Source organism: Gobius niger (genome assembly GCF_951799975.1).
Source record: "Gobius niger genome assembly, chromosome: 4".
Taxonomy (NCBI): domain Eukaryota; kingdom Metazoa; phylum Chordata; class Actinopteri; order Gobiiformes; family Gobiidae; genus Gobius; species Gobius niger.
The window spans coordinates 12,690,678-12,711,388 of NC_136855.1; the positions used below are offsets into that span (position 1 = coordinate 12,690,678).

At 40.6% G+C, this 20,711-nt stretch overlaps 2 protein-coding genes across 2 annotated transcripts in view; one reads left to right on the forward strand and one right to left on the reverse strand.

The window, feature by feature from the left end:
* cUnh15orf48 (chromosome Un C15orf48 homolog) overlaps positions 1–20,711 on the reverse strand; it is a 64,723-nt gene that overhangs the window by 7,957 nt on the left and 36,055 nt on the right. The gene's annotated exons all lie outside the window — the stretch shown is intronic.
* On the forward strand, positions 1,568–5,192 carry mibp2 (muscle-specific beta 1 integrin binding protein 2). Its single transcript, XM_079555630.1, has 8 exons — positions 1,568–1,840; positions 2,650–2,740; positions 2,963–3,011; positions 3,911–4,097; positions 4,193–4,264; positions 4,472–4,578; positions 4,758–4,851; positions 4,930–5,192. The coding sequence occupies exons 1-7, from the start codon at positions 1,815–1,817 to the stop codon at positions 4,841–4,843; spliced, it is 618 nt and encodes a 205-aa protein (XP_079411756.1). The 5' UTR covers positions 1,568–1,814; the 3' UTR covers positions 4,844–4,851; positions 4,930–5,192.

Here is a 20,711-nt window from a genome sequence, read left to right on the forward strand (position 1 = left end):
ACCTGCATCACTACAGCATTTCTACTTTTATTTACCAACAACAGAACAAAGAAGCAGAAGTAAATGTACGCAAATAGCCTATGTGAAAGAAATCTACAAGGCCACATGTCTCCTTGTTATGCCACCTAATAAACTACAGAAGTGCTGCAGTTTTGAGGTGTGAATCATGCATCTTAGCTTCACCACTGAATCCAGGTGCCATTCTTTATTATTGCTTGGGTTTCAAAACATGTCTGAGTGTCCAACAGTGCAACAACATTATGGCCTTTTGCACTCACAGCTGGAAATAACCAGGTTGTCCCAGTTGTCAAAACACAAGTACAGTCCAACAGCAGACGACTCACACACAATTCCTTCCCCTTAAATGTAATAGTTTATGCAGACTCTAACCATTAAAGGGCGTCTCCGTGCAGCGGTCAGAGAGGAAAGTCCTGCGGCAGCTCTGTTTTTGAAGTAAGACTCACCCAAACAGTGGTACAAATGACCAAGAATGTGCAAGGGGGGGGGAAAAAGTCTCAAAATCCAAAATATTTACAGGCCTATTAATCGGGCTATGAACAAGAGTGTTTTCAATGGTTCATGATTTAAAGAGCAAGACAGTGCGAGATTCTGAAAACCAGAACAATTCATTAGTTTCAAGCAATGTTTAAGCAAAATGGGCCAAATTGAAATACGTCACCAATTCATCACATCTGCAAATGCTGCATTTCCCCCCCAGTCCTTTCAAAAGGTTATGCAAAACTTAAGTACATTGCGCTACATACTTTGCAAACGAAATAGGTCAAAGCAATGTTATTATATTTCAAGTTGCATGTATGCTCACAGTAGTGTTTGAAAGCTCTATATCCATCATCAAAAATGTGTTTCTGCATTCTGAATATTCGTGGTCCAAATAGGCAACCCATTTACAAAGTGATTGTATTTTTGCAATGTATGAATGTTGTCATTCATAATAAGCCCATTTGTTCATTTGTAGACATTTCCCCCCACTTTTTCAAAGGTGTGCAGCACTGCCTGTTTTATTAGTGCTTGCTTTATTAATTAAAACTAAATAAATAACTAAAAATATATAATAATAATAATAATAATAATAATAATAATAATAATAATAATAATAATAATAATAATAATAATAATAATAATAATAAAAAATAACAAACAAAAAATAACAAAAAATAAAAATAGAAATAAAAAAAATAAAATTAAAAAAAATAATAAAAATAAAAATAATAAATACATTATTATCGCCTAATAATAAAACGTATCTAATCAGTTATTCGCATCTGTTCTGCTTTGGTTGGTTATTGACTTTTAGGCCAACACAAAAATACCTATAATTTCTCTTACGTAACTTCTTGGGGTTTTTGCATATCAATCTATGCCTCCTTTTCTCCACTAAAATCCAGTGTGGCATCAATGGTTACCCTGTGTTATCCTGCGGTCTGGCGTGTCTGGCGCGCGCAAGACAAGGGCGCACGCGGACAGCGGAAAGAGCGTCGCAGTGTGGGCGGGGCCTTGCGGTCTTCGGAAGCTTAAATATCCAATCACCTCGCTCCGTTGTCAGCATGTCTACCAGCTCCTGAACCGCGCACGTCCTCTCTGGGTGGAAGACGTCGTCCGAGTGGCCACGCTCCGTCTCTGCCTTGTTAAAACTCAACACAGCTGCCATGGAGGAATCGAGTAGTTGACGTTTTTTGTAGTAACCTTCTCTTTTAATAAGTGTTCCACGTCTGATCACTGTGCTCCCGTGCCGGTTTCATTACCCACCTGACGACTCTTTATCGCAACCAAGCCTCACACCACGAGAAGCAACCATGAAGTACATTATTGGCATCGGCGGGTAAGTCGACTTCCCCTTTAGTAATGAATGAGCTGCTACAGCTAACGCCCCGGCTCTTCCCCGGGCCTACTCCACGTGCTACTCGGAATACCAGGAAATGCATGAATTTGTTGAATGGGATTGTCTTAAAATCTCACGTTTGTGTCACGTAACGAATCTGTAGTGTCGTTATAGCAACATATTTCGATGTTTCGACTGTTTGTTGACAAATGCGTGCCCAATGCTGAGTGTAGCGCGCGCCTGTTGGCCCGCTGATAAGATGAGGGAAATGGGTGACGGGGTGTTATAGTAGGTTACTAACTGGTTAAGGACTAAATTCCCAAAAAGGACCACTTTTTTTTTTGTGTGTGTGAAAATTATATATATGTTGAACTACATAGACTGACTGCTCATTTGACTATTATATATCTATTTTATTAACTTAAACAGTGCAAAGTGTGGCCCTCGAACCATGTAGTAAAATATTGGACCTCCCAAGTATATCCAGGCCTTGGTCCAGATCAAATCAGGGATACTTATTCTAGGAAAAAAAAAAATGTCTAGAACATAAAATTGACTAAATTGTGTTTAAACTGGTTGTAAACTATGCGCAAGCTAATTATAAGGAGTACAGAGTTTTACAGCTGGCCACACTTTGTCAACCATGGGTGTAAGCAGACAAAAGCTGCCCCAGAGTGAAGGGCATTTCCAGAGCCGGCCTGCATTCATGCACTGACTTTGACTGCCCGTGCTCACTCTCCCTGTTGAGCTATCTGTTGCCTTATCACCGTTTTATGACACATTTAATGACCATTGTATTGTTTCGCCAGCGTTACCAACGGAGGGAAAACCACCCTCACCAACCGACTGATCAAGAACCTGCCAAACTGTTGTGTTGTGCATCAGGATGACTTCTTCAAGGTGAGTTTGCACCAAAAGTCCCGTGTTGTAAAATTGGAAGGAATTGTTGCTAGGTAGTTAAAAGGCTTGGCGTCCTTTGCTACTAAATATAGTGCCTGTACAGTGTGCTCTTGAGGGTCCAGGGCCCTCCATAAGAACACTGAACGTTATTGTAGAATGAGAATGAGGAGGAGGAGTAGAAGTAGTATGTGCTTCGGTACATTTTATCAATGTATGTTTCAGCCACAAGATCAAATTGAAGTTGGCGAAGATGGCTTTAAGCAGTATGATGGTAAGCATGGGTTTTGTGGGGACTGTTTGTTTCCTGTTCATGCCAGGGTTATCATAGTCCATTTTTTCATTTATACCTTGATTTTGTTTGTTCTATGGAAATAATGCAATTCCACACTGTAATAAACACTTAATAATAAACATTAATGAACAGTGCCAGGCAACAAAGGCTTAAACTCTATGTAGACGTTGATTCATTGTTTACATAGGCGTTATCTTATCTTGTGAGTCATTGTTATATGGCAGTGATGACTGATAAAAAATGGTTTAATTGATAATAGAACTAATATAATTTATTATAGCTGTGGTAGCCCATATAAACCTCAATTGTGTTTGCACTGCAGTTGGTGCATTTGGATACTGTACATTATTAAAATGAGTTGACTTCCTTCTTTTAGATTTCAGTGCTTTCCCAAATTAGAGCCCATTTAAAGTGTAAAATAAATTAAGAAATAAAACCACGTAAATATAAAAGCTTAGCAAAAGAAATTAATATGGTTTAAATCCCCATCTCAACATTGATCACATTTTTGGACTTGATGTGAAGGCAATAAAGTTTTTAAGCAGACAGTACAGCCATAATACGAGAACATCTAGGAAAAATGTAAATCGGTGATCAGTTTCCACCTTTTTTCAATAAAAATACTCAAAAACCATCATTTAAAATAATAATGGAGAAAAACATGATCCTCTCTAAATGTAAACTTTCTTCAAAGTGCCTCACAGTAGGGATGTAAAACCCTCTGACTATAATAGCCCTGGCTTGTGATCCACTGCTGTTTTGTTGTGGCTAACAGTCCTAATGCATGCCTCTACATCATAACCTTTCATCCAAGCTTTTTTTTCTCATTACTGTGTGATTTCTCTACTCACACTTGCCCTCTTCTTCCCCCCCTGTAGTCATTACTGCTTTGGACATGGACGCCATGATGAGCACCATCTACGCGTGGCTGGAAAACCCGGTGAAGTTCGAGAAGTCTCACGGCATTAATAACACCCTGGATGACGAGATCGTGCCCAAGTCTGACCAAAAGGAGGAGGAAACTCACATCCTGATTGTGGAGGGCTTTCTGCTTTACACCTACGGGTTAGTCCAGCCGGCAATTACACATGTGGCCCAAGCATTTCTTTGGTTTAGCGGGAAAATAAAGTTGCAATTACAATGTCTGTGTCCTTTTGCAGACCTTTGATCGACGTGTTAAACCAGCGTTTCTTCATTTCCATCCCGTACGAAGAATGCAAAAAGAGGAGGTGGTAAGTGTAAATCCACTATGACCTCTTTTTATTTAGAGATTGCCACATTTTCAGTCTATTCTACAGCAATGCAACAAAAAAGTATTGTGCAGGAACTCTTATTAAACCCTGAACACTTGTTGAACATACTGTAGTCGACTTGGAAGGAAACATGTCAGCCACAGATTGAAGTGCCTTGTATTTAATGTATTTTTGTTTGTTTTTCAGCTCAAGAAACTACGCTGTGCCTGACCCGCCGGGCCTGTTCGACGGTCATGTCTGGCCCATGTACTTGAAACACAAGACCATCATGGAGACAACTGCGGTTGATGTTTGTACGTTTCAGCTTGGATTCTGTTAAGACCATACTTGCTGCAGCTTGGATCAGTTGGTTCCTTTTCCCCAACAATCTGATATCGAGCAGCAGCAAAGAGTCAAAGCAAAATTATTATACAGTACAAGGCCAGTAATGTTCATCACAATCAAAATGAATGTTGTGTCTTTGTGTTTACAGTGCAGCTAGATGGAACCAAGTCAAAGGAACAGCTGTTCAACTTTGTCTATGGGGACATCCTCAATAACATTCAAAAATCTCTCTAACAACAAAGGTGAACCATTGACTCTTTTGGCCTTGAGCTCTCATTTTAATAAACACATTAATAATACAACCTTCTATTCCTGTTCAGGTCCTCGATCGACCAAGAGCATACAGCCTGCATATCCAACTTGCAAGAAGCAATACCAACGCTTGCCTTAAGTTTCTACCTGGCAGCTCTTTGGCTGACTGCTATTTTTTTGTAAATTGTTAAAACGGCATGAAATGCTGCTTTTTTTTTTTTTATATCAACAATATTTATTGCTTATTTCAGCCTTTTATTGATGAGAGATTTGTTAAAGAGGATGCTTGCATTTGGCTGTATCATGTCAATAAACAATCCTCAAATGTCAACATTCTCACGTGGTTATTTGCATAAAAAGTAGCTTAATCTGTCAACGCACATGTCCCCAATGTTGCATTTTATCTGGCATTTCCGAGTTAGGGTACATGGAGTCTACTACAGTCGTTATCGCACTCCCAGGCGACATTTGGCATAGATAAGCGGTGATCCCATGACCGTGTAACACACCTCCTTATCTAAACGCTCTGTTGTGTCGAAGCCATGTGTTCTACAGCCCCTTCAAAGTGAAAGTGCAGAGGAAAATAAATAAAAGACTTTCCTTTTCTATTGCAGGAAAAAAAAAGCACATTTTCAATTCATAAGTAGATTTGAGAATACTTAAAGGTTTAACTGGCTGACAACCAAATCAGTTATTGGCTATTTTTTAGACATCCAGTGGTTTCAAATGATGTAAAATCAGGACTATTTATTTCAAACTCCTTCAAAAGCTGTCCATTAGAGGAAAGTCACTGAAACCCAACAGAATGAGATCATTTCCCATGAGTGTATTCCACACACCACACTCCTGTAATATGATGAAAACTATAACGTTATCAGTCATGTGCTTTTTTTTTACCTGGCCAGGCCTCTGCTTGCGAATCAATTAAGAGCAGTATTGCGTAATCTATCTTCCCACTCTCAAAGCCGTGGATGGAGCATGTTCCAGCATCAGTTGGCAGACAGACAATATTCCTCACCTTCATTTTACCGTATGCCTATCTTTGAATGTTCTCAATAAGCAGAGATGAGACTTTATAAGATCATTTGCAAAATTAATGCAAATACAGTTTTAAATGAATTAGCCAATAACATGCACTATTAAAAGTAAACAAATATACAAAATTGTCACTCAATAAGGCTGTTCATTATGTCCTGCTTTAGAAGGACAAGGCAACATCACAGTTTGCAAGTCCTGGAGTTTTCCATTACTTTTTGCAACACAGAATTCAAATCTTGGTTGAATGTGGGTTTTTGCCATAGGTGTGTCCAGATCTTGATCTATCAGCTCAAGTATCAAGCTAGATTATAATCCCATTGTGCATGTTTTGGGTTGAAGGGAGAAAACTCACCCAGACACATGGAATATAAAAACTCCTGACTCACTACAATCCTGAAATCTAACCCAGGACCTTTTGTTGTGAGGTAAGACGAAATGCATGAGGCAGCAGAATGGAACAGTACATTCTGTTGCTTTGATCAAAAAAGTGCATAACAGCATAATGCACGTTGAAACAGTTGTCCAAATCTAATGTTCTTTGCCAATCTGCTCAAAATTAAGCTGTATCTTGGGAAATTGTAAAGTCTATAGTATTTATGAGGTTATGCAAGTTGATGAAAGGACAACTGCTTGTCCCGGCCCTCCTCCTACTCCTCCTCTGCCTACACAAATGTTTCTGTCAGATGTTGCACCGAGGACAAAATGTTCAGAGCGGTTTTCATGTGCACAAATCTCACAGCCAAACCTGCAATGCCACATGTTTAACCTAAATACTCAGATTGTGTTGTTTTCATATGGCGATCAGTCACATATATAGAGTTATGATGTAATTCAGCAAGTTTAGACCAAGTTGTGGGTGTGTCCTGACCGCGAGGGGAGGAAGTCTTTCTTTTTTCTTCTTCTTACAACTCTCTGTGAAAGAACATTACATAAGCTCTGTATAGAAAAGTGGGTCAGGGCGACATATAGAAACCACATGCTAAAAATCCAAGTGCCCCACTTGAGTGCTTTTCAAAACTCTGGTGTGCAAGTTTATAGGTAAATCTTAGCTCTTACATTTTATAGCTACAAAATAATGCATTAGTTTTATCCTTTGAAAATAAAAAGTTGCAAACAACACTTTTTTTTTCAATCAGAGTAGAAGATGTATTCTTATTTATTAAGTGCAAAGATTAATTAGATTAGGTAAGATTTAGATTTATTTGTCATAGGCAGATTAACACAGTAACAATAGAATGAAATGCACTTGGATGAGAAGAACCTGTCAGCTCACTTTTATTTAAAAAAAAAAGATAAAATAAGTAGTATTGCGACACATACATACATCGTTATACAGTCATACTCACATGTTAAATGTGCAAAGAAAGAGAGAGGAAGGAAACATACTGTCCAAAAATACTCTGACTTCTTGTGCATGTGTTTTGTTTTGTTACTTTGAGTTCAGGAGCCTGACCACCTGATGGTCAAAGCGGTTCTTCAGCCTCTCGGTGTGTGTTCTGGCAGGTTCCTTGTTCCGTCTGGATGGATAGTCTCTGATGATGCACAGTGTAATGCTCCCAAACCTGAAGCAGGGACACATTCATAAGACAGTAATAACACATGATAAAACTTATAATTTGCCACAATGAGGAAGACCAGACTCAGTTGGTAAGAGCTGATCTGGTACAGACTGTTGTGTCCTTGGGCAAAACGCCTCACTGCCTGTGTGAATGTGGTGTGAGTTAGTGGTTGGATCACTGAGTGTGCAGAACTTTGAGCAGCTTGTCACCTCAGACTTGTAAAGCACAATACAAGTGTAAGGCATTATTATTACGTAGTTCCTCACATTTAGACAGCGCTTACCTACACTGGGAACTCAAAACGCTTTACATCAAGGAACCTTTCTCCCTCTTACACTTTCAATCATAAACCAAGGCAGGTAGCGTGTTTTGCCCAAGGACACAACGACGATTTCTATCAGTGGAAGCCAGCATTATAACCATAAACCCTCCATTTATATATATTTTTTCCGACATTGAACTTGTCTTGACCTGACTTTAAGCAACCTTTTCTCTTCTCTCTTGGCACCAGGTTCATGCTTATCGTATATTTAGTTCATAAAAGAGTGAAAACCGTTGAAAAACCTCACAATATGTATTATGGTTGAAATCCTGGGGTGAAAATTATGAAAGAAATGCAGTGGTGCCTTAAGTCTTATAACTGTTTTTCACTTCTTGATGTATTTTTAGAGCATATTTCCACTTTTTGGCGCAGTGTGAGTCACTGTGGTGAAGGGGAGTGTTGCTGTAGTCGCTCTATGGTAAGCTAGCATTGGAGACACATGTTGGGATTAGTGACTGTACACAGTAACACGAGGACTGATGAATATTCACAGTACTCTTACACCAAAATCCTACATCGTGAATTTGTTGTATACGCCTGGAAGTCAAGCGTTGAATGAAATGGCATGACTAGACTTGCTATGGCAGATCACAGAGGAGACAAACTGATGAAGCGTTTATCTATGTTGTATTGATGCCACACTATTTTGTGTTACTAGGACAAACCTTTGTTTAAATTATTGCATTATTGTGTCATTTGAAATTTGAGACTAAGCTTTCCAGATTCACAAAAGCCCATTCAAATGCTGGCAGCCCTATAAAATGCATGTATAGATAAAAATAAATAAGCTGTTGTGACGTTCCATGCCTATACACTTACTACAGTAGTACACCATGTTATATAAGTGCTATCAACGATCTCCAGACCGGTGGGCCCCATTGAACTTACGCAACCTATGGTGTCATCGAGTCTCTACATTCTTACATCTTGGAGCATTGATGCATTCTGTACATGAAGCTGTGCTGAGAAAAACTCCATTACAATGAAATTACTGTTAAATATCGTTCTGATATAGCCTTAGGGATGTATTATCATCTCTGTGCAGATATACGCTTGATATGATTTCTCTAAAATGGGCAACATGGTAAAGTGACAGTGAGGGGCCCCAAAGCTTCAGCAGTGGAGCCATTGCAATAAATGATGAAGTGTGGTTTGGTTCTGCTTTATGTAGTATTTATACACTTTTAGACTTTTTTTCACTCTTCATACTGACTGTAGTTCAAGTTATACAACAATATATTATATATTATACAAAACACCAATGTTGCCAGCAGACAGCGAAATGGACTTGAAGGGCTTTTACCTGATTTTTTGATTTTTTTTATTTCAAAAAAAATAAAAAACAATGAAACAGGGAGCGCATACATTTTAAATTGTTCGTTTTGGTTCACACTAGGGTTGCACGATATTGAAGTAACATGCGATATGTGATACCGATGTGCAATATTGCGACAACGGTATTACTGTGATATTTCACTAACATTTAACACTTGAAAAACACTACAGCAGCACCACAACAAGACTATCATTCAATAGATTAGGAAATGTTTAACTGAAACTTTTAACTTTTATACCTTTTGTATAAATTCGGTGCATTTTTTTGGTTTCCAAAAAACTATGTCGGTCTCAGTCAGATGAAGACTTTAGGGATGTTATGATATATCGTGGCTTCTTGCGATACTGATATTACATCACCTGATATCGCGATGTGATATTTTTTTCGATATATTGTGCAGCCCTAGTTCAAACTTTCCTAAGGCATTTCTTACAATTCTTCGCAGGGATGAACACTTTTCACAACTTTCAGGGAAGAACAATGTCCCGGGATTATTAACAGCAACTTTCTGCTAGTTTAATAAAAGGACTTTTTAATTTGATGCACTGCTCACAAACGCTTTTCCCACACATGTTTGCTAAAATTACAATATACTGAAAGACAAAACAAATGAAAAAAATCAGGCACAAACAAACATAAATAATGATAGTTGCTAAATCTTAACATAAGGCATCGTTTTTTTTAGGCAATGTGGAGGCAATTTGAGAGTTGAAATGTACTCAGCATGTTCATGAAGCTGAGAGGAATACCACCTTGTGACATCAGAAGGTGGAGGCTATTGTTTAAGCTCTCGAGAAGGAGATGGACTGAATATGCAGGATTACTCAGACACGCAGCTGTTGAGCCTAATATGGTCCATTACTGTGAAAAAGCAGTGGTTTATTGAACTTTCCAGCCAAACGATGTGGCGGTGCTCTCAAACCCACTGTGACCAGGACTGTAGCGCTCATATCACTGTCACAAAAGTAGAATCACCGTTCACAGCTGGGACCCTCTGTAACTTGCATAACCTACACATTTTCGCACTGCGCTCCTATCTGCCTCACAGTGTTGACGTAATTACATACACAAGCATGAAGTCGGTGCAAAGAACAGCCGCGTCATTTTAAAAGTGTAGTGCCACTTCACACGATGTTCCCGGGCCGTGCTCCGGTGCAGGCATGGAGGGAAAGATAAGGACTTGCGTAACCCTGCTGCAGCCGCCAAGGCCCCAACCTGAAAAAAAAAGGGGGAAAAGTGTCAAGCCCTCCCACATTTGAAGCACTGCTGGTGTTTCTGTAATGCAGGTCAGTAGTACATCAGATCGTACAAGCAGAGGGGGAGGAAATATGTGTCCAGCAGATAAGTTGTTGCTCTGGGCTCTGGGCACTGATAAGTAGCAGCATCATTTACCCCTTCCGTCCCATACCCCAGACTATTTTCTTTCTAAAATATGATCATAATTTGATTTCTTGAGTTCTCAGATTATTGACGAGGCATGTAAACAGCATAATCTGATATACATTATGTGATACAATCTGATTTCTTTCTGATCTTTCACATATGTGCACAAAACTAACCAGGAAAATACGGCAAAGAGGCCAAACTGAAGTCACAAAGATAGAAGAGCGGGTCATCTTGTGATCGGCGGTTCAACACCAGTTGTACACTGTCGTTGACACTTCACCCACCTTGCCTCCAATGTCTGCGTACTCTGGTGTGTGAATGAGAGTGTGAATGGGTGAGTGGTTCCTTGATGTAAAGCTCTTTGAGTGCCTAAAGCAGGTAGAATATTTATTGTTTGTTTATTGTTTAATCTGATTATTCACTATTTATATTTGACTTTACTACTAAAGAAAAGAAGACATGGCCAACTGAGTTTGAACCCTAGACCTTTGAGTTCCTACGCCTGTGCTGTATCCACTAGGCAACCAAGCACAAGACACCACTGCCACATGGACGGCACTTTGACTCCAAGTCCAAACATGGAGGTGCAGTCATTCTCCACCTGGTTCTCCAGCTGGGTCTGATTGAAGGAGGGGGAGATATTTCACTTGCTCTAAAATCTGCACTGGCACATGTAGAACCCGGAGTTTTGGATTCTCTGATTACCGGGTTATCTGATTTCTCCAGTTATCTGATTTTTGTGACCACGTAAACGCCTTGCCTCCTGGTTGACTGCAGCATGCTGTTGTTTTCCAGAGAATCCTGCCTCGCTTTGTGTTAGACGGTGTTAGATGGAAATCCATTGGCATCCAGGCCTCATCTCTCTGGTGTTTTCTCTTCTCTCTGAACATAATGACAGTATTTCCTGAACAACTATATAAATTGACCTCCACGCCGTTTCTTCAGACGCAAACAACATTTTAAGTCGCCGTAATTCTGGGTTATTGAAAGTGGTGTTGTTGTCAACAGGAGAGACCGGGCACGCCGTATCCTCACACCCAGACCGCCCCGGGACTTCCACAAACCCAGGATTTAACGCAGACCAGCGAACAGACCGAGACCACACGGAGGAGGACTCTGGATCTAACCGGATCAACAGTGCTTTGTGGGACTGAGCCTGAGGAATCGCGACAAGCAAAGAGAGACACACCAAAGGCTTTATGGGAATACTTAGAGTGGCAAAGAGCTGTATAGATTTAACATTTTCTCGTTTATCAATTCACTTTTTACACGTCTTGCCCCTAAATGTGTTTCATTCACACCTTAAGTATGGTTGTATTCTCTGGCAGTGGCGGACCCAGAAAAGGTTTATGGGGTGGCCGCACGGGTGGAGGCACTGGTGAAAAAACTCTTTGAGAAAAGTTAAAGAGGGGTATTATGCTTTTTGCAGGTATTTGGTAATAATCTCAAACACAACTTTATTTATGTCGAACACTTTGTTGGCTATAAAATGCAACATTGATGTGAAACGGCTGAAACAAAATGATGTTCACACAATATCCCCACAAGCTCCTCCCACTGCTCTCATCTTGCTCCCCTTTGCTGCGCAGCTTGGATATGAAGGCCCTGAGGAGGAGCTTTTTGAGAACAGGAGGACCTTTTTTGACACACGCTGACTCTAGTAATAGTAAAAGCTTTATTATCAACTTTCAAAACCTCTAAAACATGTACACAATATATGCACAAATGTGGAAGGCCGAAATAGGGAGGGAGGAGAAAGAAAAATCAATATTCAGCACATCAGGTAGAAGATGATTTACTCAGAAATGCAGAGATAATGAACTGTATGTGAACTTCAGTAAGTAAAAAAAACGGTAGGGGGAGAAAATTGGGCCCCACAATGAGACAAGCTGAGGACCGCGTGTGCTTTTAGACAGGTCTTTTGCAGTTGGCACGATGGAGCTGTTGAGAAGTTGATAAGTGAGCGCGTAACCTCAAGAATCCAGCACCCAAAATCATCAACATTCTCAGACAAACGACCGCTCGCTGCCAAAGATGCAGATTTTACAACAAAACAAAAGTAAAAGATAAAAGCCCCCTCAAACACGTAGTTTTATTAATAACATTTGCGCTAAACCACTGTGAAATTAGAATCTCATGAGGAAGTGTGTGAGATACTATTTTTTTTTGCTAAGTTGATTCCTTAACTGCTGAAATAGTACAGTTCTAATTCAGTACTTCGACTTTTTCTATAATTGCCACAAATAATAACAAGCACGATCAATTCCTTACCGCTATTACGACTATTTACCAAATGATCGTGTTTTCACCGATATTCAGAAGCCCCTGATGACTCCTTAATTATTTACTTTAATTACCGCAATACTACAAACCTTTTGTACTTCATTGTGATGAAGCTTAAGGCGAGACACTGCAGGTGAATAGGGAAAAAATTTATATTTACAGATTTCAATTTGAAACTTTTGCTGTCGATCACTGGCATAAATGTAAGAAAAAAATACATTGCAAGTTTTCTGTCATTTTATCTTTTCATATAAGAACAAGGTGTTTTATGCCTAAAAATGGCGGCACGGTAGCGCAGCGGGTAGTGCTCTCGCTTCACAGCTAGAAGGTCCAGGTTCGATTCCCACCTTTCTGTGTGGAGTTTGCATGTTCTCCCCGTGTCTGCGTAGGTTTCCTCCGGGCACTCCGGTTTCCCCTACCACTAAAAACATGCACAATAGGCCAGGATGAATGATGTGTGTGAGTGAATGTATGGTGGTGGTCAGAGGGTCCGTTGGCGCAGACGTGTGTAGTCGCGAAAGCGCTTCTGACAGTCTCCCCCAGGGGAAACTGAAGCTACAAACGTAGCTTTCCACCACCAAGTATGGAGTGAATGTACAATTGTCTCATGTAAAGGGCTTTGTGACCATGTCTGTGAAAGGCGCTATATAAATAAATATAAAAAAAAAAAGATCTTCTAAAAATGCCCCAAATTTCCCATCTTTTCGGCGACGAAATCTGAATAATGGATAGAGCTACATTCAAATTTATGGTTTAATTTTATTGATGAATGAGTGACCAAGACTTTTTCAGAGGGGATTTAGGATTTCTTGTTTAGTTTTAAAATAATCTGTTTTTAGTGGAAAGTTTTGCAAAAATTTAATTTTCGCCTTATTTTTTGACATTCAAAACTCAATAAATGGGGCTAGGGATTAAATAATAAAAAATCCCTCTGAAAAAATCTTCCAAATATTGCTCAGTCCAAAGCTGAAAAAGTTGAAGTCTTTAGGTCCTACTGACGTGGACATCGCCACAATGACAGAAAAATGTGTTTTGAGAAAAAGGCCTTTGAAATTGCATTCTCCCATATAAGTCTATGGGCAAACACTGAATCAGCGCAATATTTAAACATGTTATTGTGAAGATTAGGCATATTTTCTGTTTCCGGGTGAAAGCTTATATGTTAAGAGACCAATTTGGCCCAAAACCTGAAAACTGAAAAAAATTAGTTTTGCCTGTAGTGTCTCCCCTTAAATCGTCGACTGGGGATGTTGAGGATGAGTTGAGGACGTTTCACTTCTATTCACAGAAGCTTCTTCTTAACTCTTGTGGCCAGGATGTGAAACTGTACCCACCCAGAACGGTCTTATATCCAAGCCCTATAGGAGGAGAGAACCAAATCTTCAGTACAACAACAACACAAGCTAACATCGTATTATTTACATGATGATTATGTCTATTCTATATTTTCAAAGTTTATTCTGTCTGTTGTCTTACGTCCACCATTAATTGTCTTTTGAAGAACAGTATTGCATTAGTTCTAACATTGCTTGTCTTATGTTTGTACTTGTATTGTGCAGTCGCAACAAAGACAAGTTTGCACGCTCTAATATTGTGTTGAAGCGCCTATAGCTTTGATTACATCGCACATTCGCCGTGGCTAAGTTTCAATAGGTTAAGCTTCTGCAAAGTCAAAAGATTCATTCATTCAATCTCCAAGATCTTGTATGGATGATGGGAGAGTGTGACCACTGCGCTTTCTCCAGCACATCCCAAAGATTCTCACTCTCATTTTACTGTTAAGTTCCCATGTTCCCATTTTTGATTTGGGACCGTGTAAGCCAAAAGAGTGTCGCAGAGATAGGAATATTCTGCTACCTCATATTACAATGCTCACAAACTGAATAGTAATATACTCAGACAAACACGCACTCACAGATTGAATACAACCAAACAACTAAAGTAACAGGAAAAAACTCAACCACAAACACTTGGAGTTTAATCAAATGCATTTGTACTGAACCGCCACAAAATTCTTACATCTAATAAGGAGCCAGTTTAATTGCTACCACAGCTGTGTTTATTTCCCCGGCTTCCTGGACTAAATTTACATCCTACAGTGTGTGAATATTTTGGTGTTGAGCTGGCATGTTGTGTCTGGCCTGTGGTTTCCTCTGCGCGCCGTAAACACAGACGAAAAAAAAAGGAGAAAGCTCAGGGCAAACTTTCACTCACGGGGCGCAGGTGCAGGGACACTAGCCCCTATATGTGGGACGCCAGTTGCATATTCTCAAAACAACACGAGCTGTAATTGACACAATAGGTTTTATGGCACGGACGCGTTGGTCTGGTCGGCTCCGCTGGGACCGTAGTAAAGCTAAATTTAGTAGGAGGTTGTGTTAGTTGTGGTGAAGGGAGAGGATGATTTGATTAAATGTGTACAGAGTGAGTTGTTTTTCCTATTTCTTTGACGTAAACTGACGTACATCCAGGCAGACGCTACATTTGGGCGGTTGTGTCCCCGCATCCAGATACAACTGGATAATGTTGATGTACTTTGTAAAGAAAATAGTGTCGCAGCTGTGGGCGGCTGAGAAGGCCTAACAATGAGCCTTTTGAATGATTCAGTGAAGCTTAGACAAGTAAATGAAGGATGTTTGCGCATAGTCTTAAGCACACATCTCCTAAATTTAAAAATGATGCAACTGGGCTGATTCTTGGACAGATTCCACTTCAAAAAATTAACATTTTCCTTGAAATAAGTGAATTTGTTCTTGATTTGAGGAACTACCACTACTGTTCATGCGGCTTTGAAATTAAGAAAAAACATCAACAATCTAATTTCAAGTCGATTGTTGTTGTTTTCCCAAGGTTGGGTCCAATTAAATCTTTTTCCACTCTTTTCTCTTTATTTACTCAAACCAGGGACAAACTTATTGCTAGATTACATTTTGCAGTGTGTGAAGTTTTTGTGCCCAATGTGCGGCCCGTGGGACAAATGCGGCCGTCAGACCAGTTTTTGGTGGCCCGCAGGCTTCCTCCTATATTGGCCAACACACACAGACATAGAGATGGTATTTATTTACTGCACCTTAATAGTTCTACACAAATATATAACCTCAAGCAACATTTTATAGTGAAACAGGGCGGACATCAAGGTTCCATCCAATATAAAGGTAGTTACATTGTTTAAAGAGGGGGTATTATGCTTTTTTCAATCACATAGCACCAGTCTGTATCACACTACAATGATGACGAAACCTTCTGTTGGTCTGTAACTGCAGTAAATTAGAATAACTGCCTTGTATAAAATTGCTCTCTCAAAATGGCTGTAGTGAATGTCTTGAAATAGGCCTCTGTCTCTCTAAGAACCTCTGACCATTTCCGACACGCCCCCTCCACACCTGTCTGTGGCATCAGTGGGGAGGGGGTTCTGCTGAGGAGCAGTGGTTGGTTACTCGGCTGGTGACGAAAGCTCGGAGGCGTCTCCAGGAGGTGGGGGCGTTCCTAGGAGGACTCAGGCAAACCTATCCCTAAAATGGCCGCCATCAGAGCTTTTACAGATTACTCAAAAATACGTGAATGTGCCAAGGCAACACTTCAGGGATGTTTTTAATGAGGGAATGACATAATAACGATGATGTAAAGCTTGAAAAAGTCGATTTTGCATAATACCCCCCCTTTAAAGATCTGCAAGTAAACTTTTTGACCACCAATCAGTGGCCCTCCCTGCTGTGTATACCCTTCAATGTCTGGCTCATGATGAAAAACGCTGCACTAGGAGCCACCTGGAGATGATTGAGTTGAGAATTAGCACCCCATAATTTTAATAGCTCGGCCCTGGTGGGGGCATTAATCTACACCATGCACAAGAGTAATGTCCTGGTTCAAGATCCTGAGACGGGTCCCTGAAGGCTGACTCAGCAGTATTGAAGGATTGGTCAAATCTCCCTGAGCTTGGAAAAATTGCACCTCATTCTTAAAATGTCGCAGATATAAACCGCACCATTGTTTGTCCTCTGGCGCGTGCATATATTCGAGAGACGCGCAGAGTTGGAGCAACGTCTCTTTCACTGTGGACCCGGGCAAAGCACCGGTGGAAGCCACTGTCTGCTGCGGTTCAAGTCAAACAGTCAAAATAAACAGCTCCATAAATCCTGCTGCAGCCGCGGAGCTCTGTGTTTTGGGGTTTTGGATTCACACCTCGCGGGCCCGGCACTGACCACGACTGTCCCGTCTGGAGATAAGACTGTGAGCTCACTGTCTCCCTCGCTTTCTGTGAGTGTTCAAACAGACCGGGAAGTAAAAGGGATTGAAAGGAGCATTATGTGAGGTCTTCAGGATTATTCCCACATGGCCACAATAAAAATGTCCAGATCAATATGATGCACAGTATGTGTTTAAACAAGTGTGTGAATCATGATTTTAGGGTATGTAGAAATTCCAACAGACGCAGTGATGCATTCATTTTTCCATAAAGATCTTGTATTGATGATGGGAGAGTGTGACCACAGCCCAAGCCTTCTCCAGCACATCTTCTTCAGAATGATGTGACGACATGAGTTTGCTCCCCCGGGTGCTGCGCTGTGGCCGCCCACGATAAAGTATATACCTTAAAGTACAAGTCTGCATTAGTCTAGACTCTTAACTCTACGTAGTGATTAAGGAGTTAGGGACAGCCAAGGGGGGCGTGTTCGGGTTGCCTGTAACTTGATTGCTCTAAACAAATGCATAGAACAGTCTGGCCTCCTCCACCACCAGACCCTCTGTGTAAACACGGGTCTGAACCACTGACACAGATTCACATAATACCGGTCGACTATACTCTATACGATGTGTGTGCTCAGACTGAAAAACAAACACTAAAAAGAGCTTTGACCCTGCGGCTTTTGGAGAAACTAGGTGAATTACATGTTTACACGCTACAGATCAGTAAAGGGGACGGGGCACTTGAGGGAAATCACTGATTGCAGGTTCGCCGTCCAGCCAAAACGCCCTGCCGTTGTGCCCCTGAGCAAGCCACCTCACTCACATTGTCAACTCCAGTCCAACAGTTCACACTGGTAACCTTAAAGGACAGCAGAGTACTAATAAATCGGTCCAAATCCATTACATAAGTTTATTCGAAGTGCTATTATTACACACATAGCCTCTTACCAGACGGGACAGCTCCCACTCAGTGATTAATGTGAGGCAAAAACAGATCTTTGTGGCATCTGACCAGACCCTAGTGACGGGGGATAGAACCAGGCTTGTATAACTCTGAATACGTAAGCCGGGATCAGTGGGCGCAGACAGCATCAGTAATTAGGTTTTAGTGACTCAGCAGGTAGAACTGCCCATGCAAACCACTGAAGCTCCCCTTTGACTTTGTGAGCAAGTGACATGGACCACAGAGACATTAAGACGTAGTAAGGGGAGTCGTGCATGAGCGACACAAAAATATTGACCAAGTGTACAAAGGCGTTAAAGAAATACTGTATAAAACGTTTACACTAGTGCACACTAACAGACCAAAACAGCTGTTCAAGACCTCCAAATAAAGAGTGAAGAGTCTATGGTTTGGTGATGAGGTGGTGGGGCAGCAAAGAACTCCATGGTGGTAGGCGTCTTACCTGTCAAAGTGAAAAGTGAAATCAAAACGCTGATCTAGTGCTGGATTATAGCTGGTGTCTTCATGGGCTCATCCAGATGGTCCACATGGGGCAAAAAGCGGTCACTTGGGATTCGACATCAGCTCTGTCGGCATATTCAAATTCATGGTCAATTATTTCCTATCTATTTTTATACAAAGTGTTTAGACACATACATTTGATATTTGTCAGTGGAATTGAGGTTAAGACATCAAACTCTAGAATAGGAGTGCAACTTATCCCTCATTTATATTTTTGTATTTTTGTATTTATTTATTTATCTATCATCATTTTAACATATTCTTTACTCACTTGGTGTAAAAAATAAAAATAAAATGCGTCCTCTGTTTGTTTTGCTAATTGTGCACCTGCAATATTGAAGCTGACACAAGAAAGTATTAAAATAAAAGTGTTGTCAGTTTCTTTTAACAGTTCCTGAGCGAGGACCTCTACAGCCCCAGTTAAGGTATATAGTATATGCCATAGTATTTGTACATAATGGTAAAAAGGCCTGAGCGAGAGACTTCATTCCCTAAACTTTAAAGGTGCACTTTGCAACTTTTTATGTAACAAAAAGTTGATATTAATATGTATTTGACCTCTCAGTGACCAATGGCCTGTAGGGCTCCAGGATTTTTTCGTTTTTTAACTGCTGATTGAACCGCATCCATGGCTACATATACATTGCATTCCAAAAACCTACCAAAAACCCTAAAAAACCTGAAATAAAATTGATCCGGGAGCATCATTGGAGCCACCGGGATGGAAAGCGAAGGCGGCAAACTGACCACTGGGTCACTGAAAAGGTCGGATACACACTAATATCAACCTTTTTTTGTACATAAAAAATTGCATAGTGCACCTTTAAGTATGTTTTTGTTGCCGTCACCGCTGTGTGTTTTCTCCTCACTTAACAATGAGTAAGATCTACCACATATTCTATAATAAAGACATGATGCTGTCTGTGTTGGACCATTTCCTGTTTTGGCCTGGCACTACCACTTTACCACCGACTCCTCTCTGCCCCCATCTCTCTCCCTCTCTCCCCCACCCTGCCTGAATCACTGCTGACTCGAAGCAGGAAGCCCGTGCGCTACAACCTCATCATCTGTGTCTGTTACGAGTTTGCGGCTCTGACCAAAAGGAGGCGACTTGTGTTTTTCCCGACGTCCGACTTTCTAAAAACAGACAGTCTGAAAAACCCCAAACCCACGCGGTCGTACACCTCATGCAGCCAGGACAGAGGGGCCCATTCAGACTGGATCAGGGCGGGTCCAAGCGATTGTAAATATAGGAACAATCCATCTGACAGGTGGCAATGCACTTAAACCGTATAAATATGTACAGTATGTGCCAGCCGGGACGGGGCATCTGCAATTCTCTGTGATGTGTTTTGTTCATTACAATTTACTAACATTCGATTAAGCGTCTGTGACCATTGTGTCCACGGGCAAGACACTTGATCCACTTTTAGTGTCATGTTACACAATGTCAACCACCTTTCTGTCTGTCCCAGGGCAGATGTGGCCACAGATAAAGCACACCATGCATCTTAATGGAACTATTAGTGATGGGAACTTGATTTCAAGCCATGCAAACAAAAATAGATCCAAAAAAGGCCCAATAAAGGCTCAACTTAGCTGCACTCTGGCTTTTGGTGAAGGTGGAAAGCTGAAGCGGAGATTAGCTTGCAGCTACAAACACCTTACACATGTAAACAGAGAATTCAAACATTGAAATAACATGAACACAGCTTAATCTATGCTGATGATGCAAATTGTTTTCACACCCGTCGCATGTTTTTTTGTGTGTTTTCTTTTTGTGTTCTTCAAAATGATGATGAAGAAAAACTTCCATTTCAATTTGTGAATGCAGTGTGATGTTCTCTCTTTTTTCCCCCTTTTGTCAATGAGCAACCTTTACAAAATAAAAAATGGCATAGATGCCTGAGACTGAGGTGGAGTACAAGAATAAGAAAGAAGGGTCCGCACAATTATATAGCTCGGGGAAAAAAACTGTGTTTATTACTTACACCAAATGTCACATTTTGGGCATTCCCCTTCCCCAGACATGAAGGAGGTGAACTTAACTGTACATCTTGTACAGTTAGTGTCCAACGTTAACACAAGGAAAGAAAAATCATAGTTTCTGACTTATCTGTATTACGCTAAAAGTGCTTGATTGAACAAATCACTTGAGGAGCTACTTAGAAAGGATTGAGAGCTACAGTACTAGCTATAGGATGGAGACCCCTATATTGGCTGTTTCTACAATCACTATATGTATCAAATGACTGGGCTGAACGATGTGGACA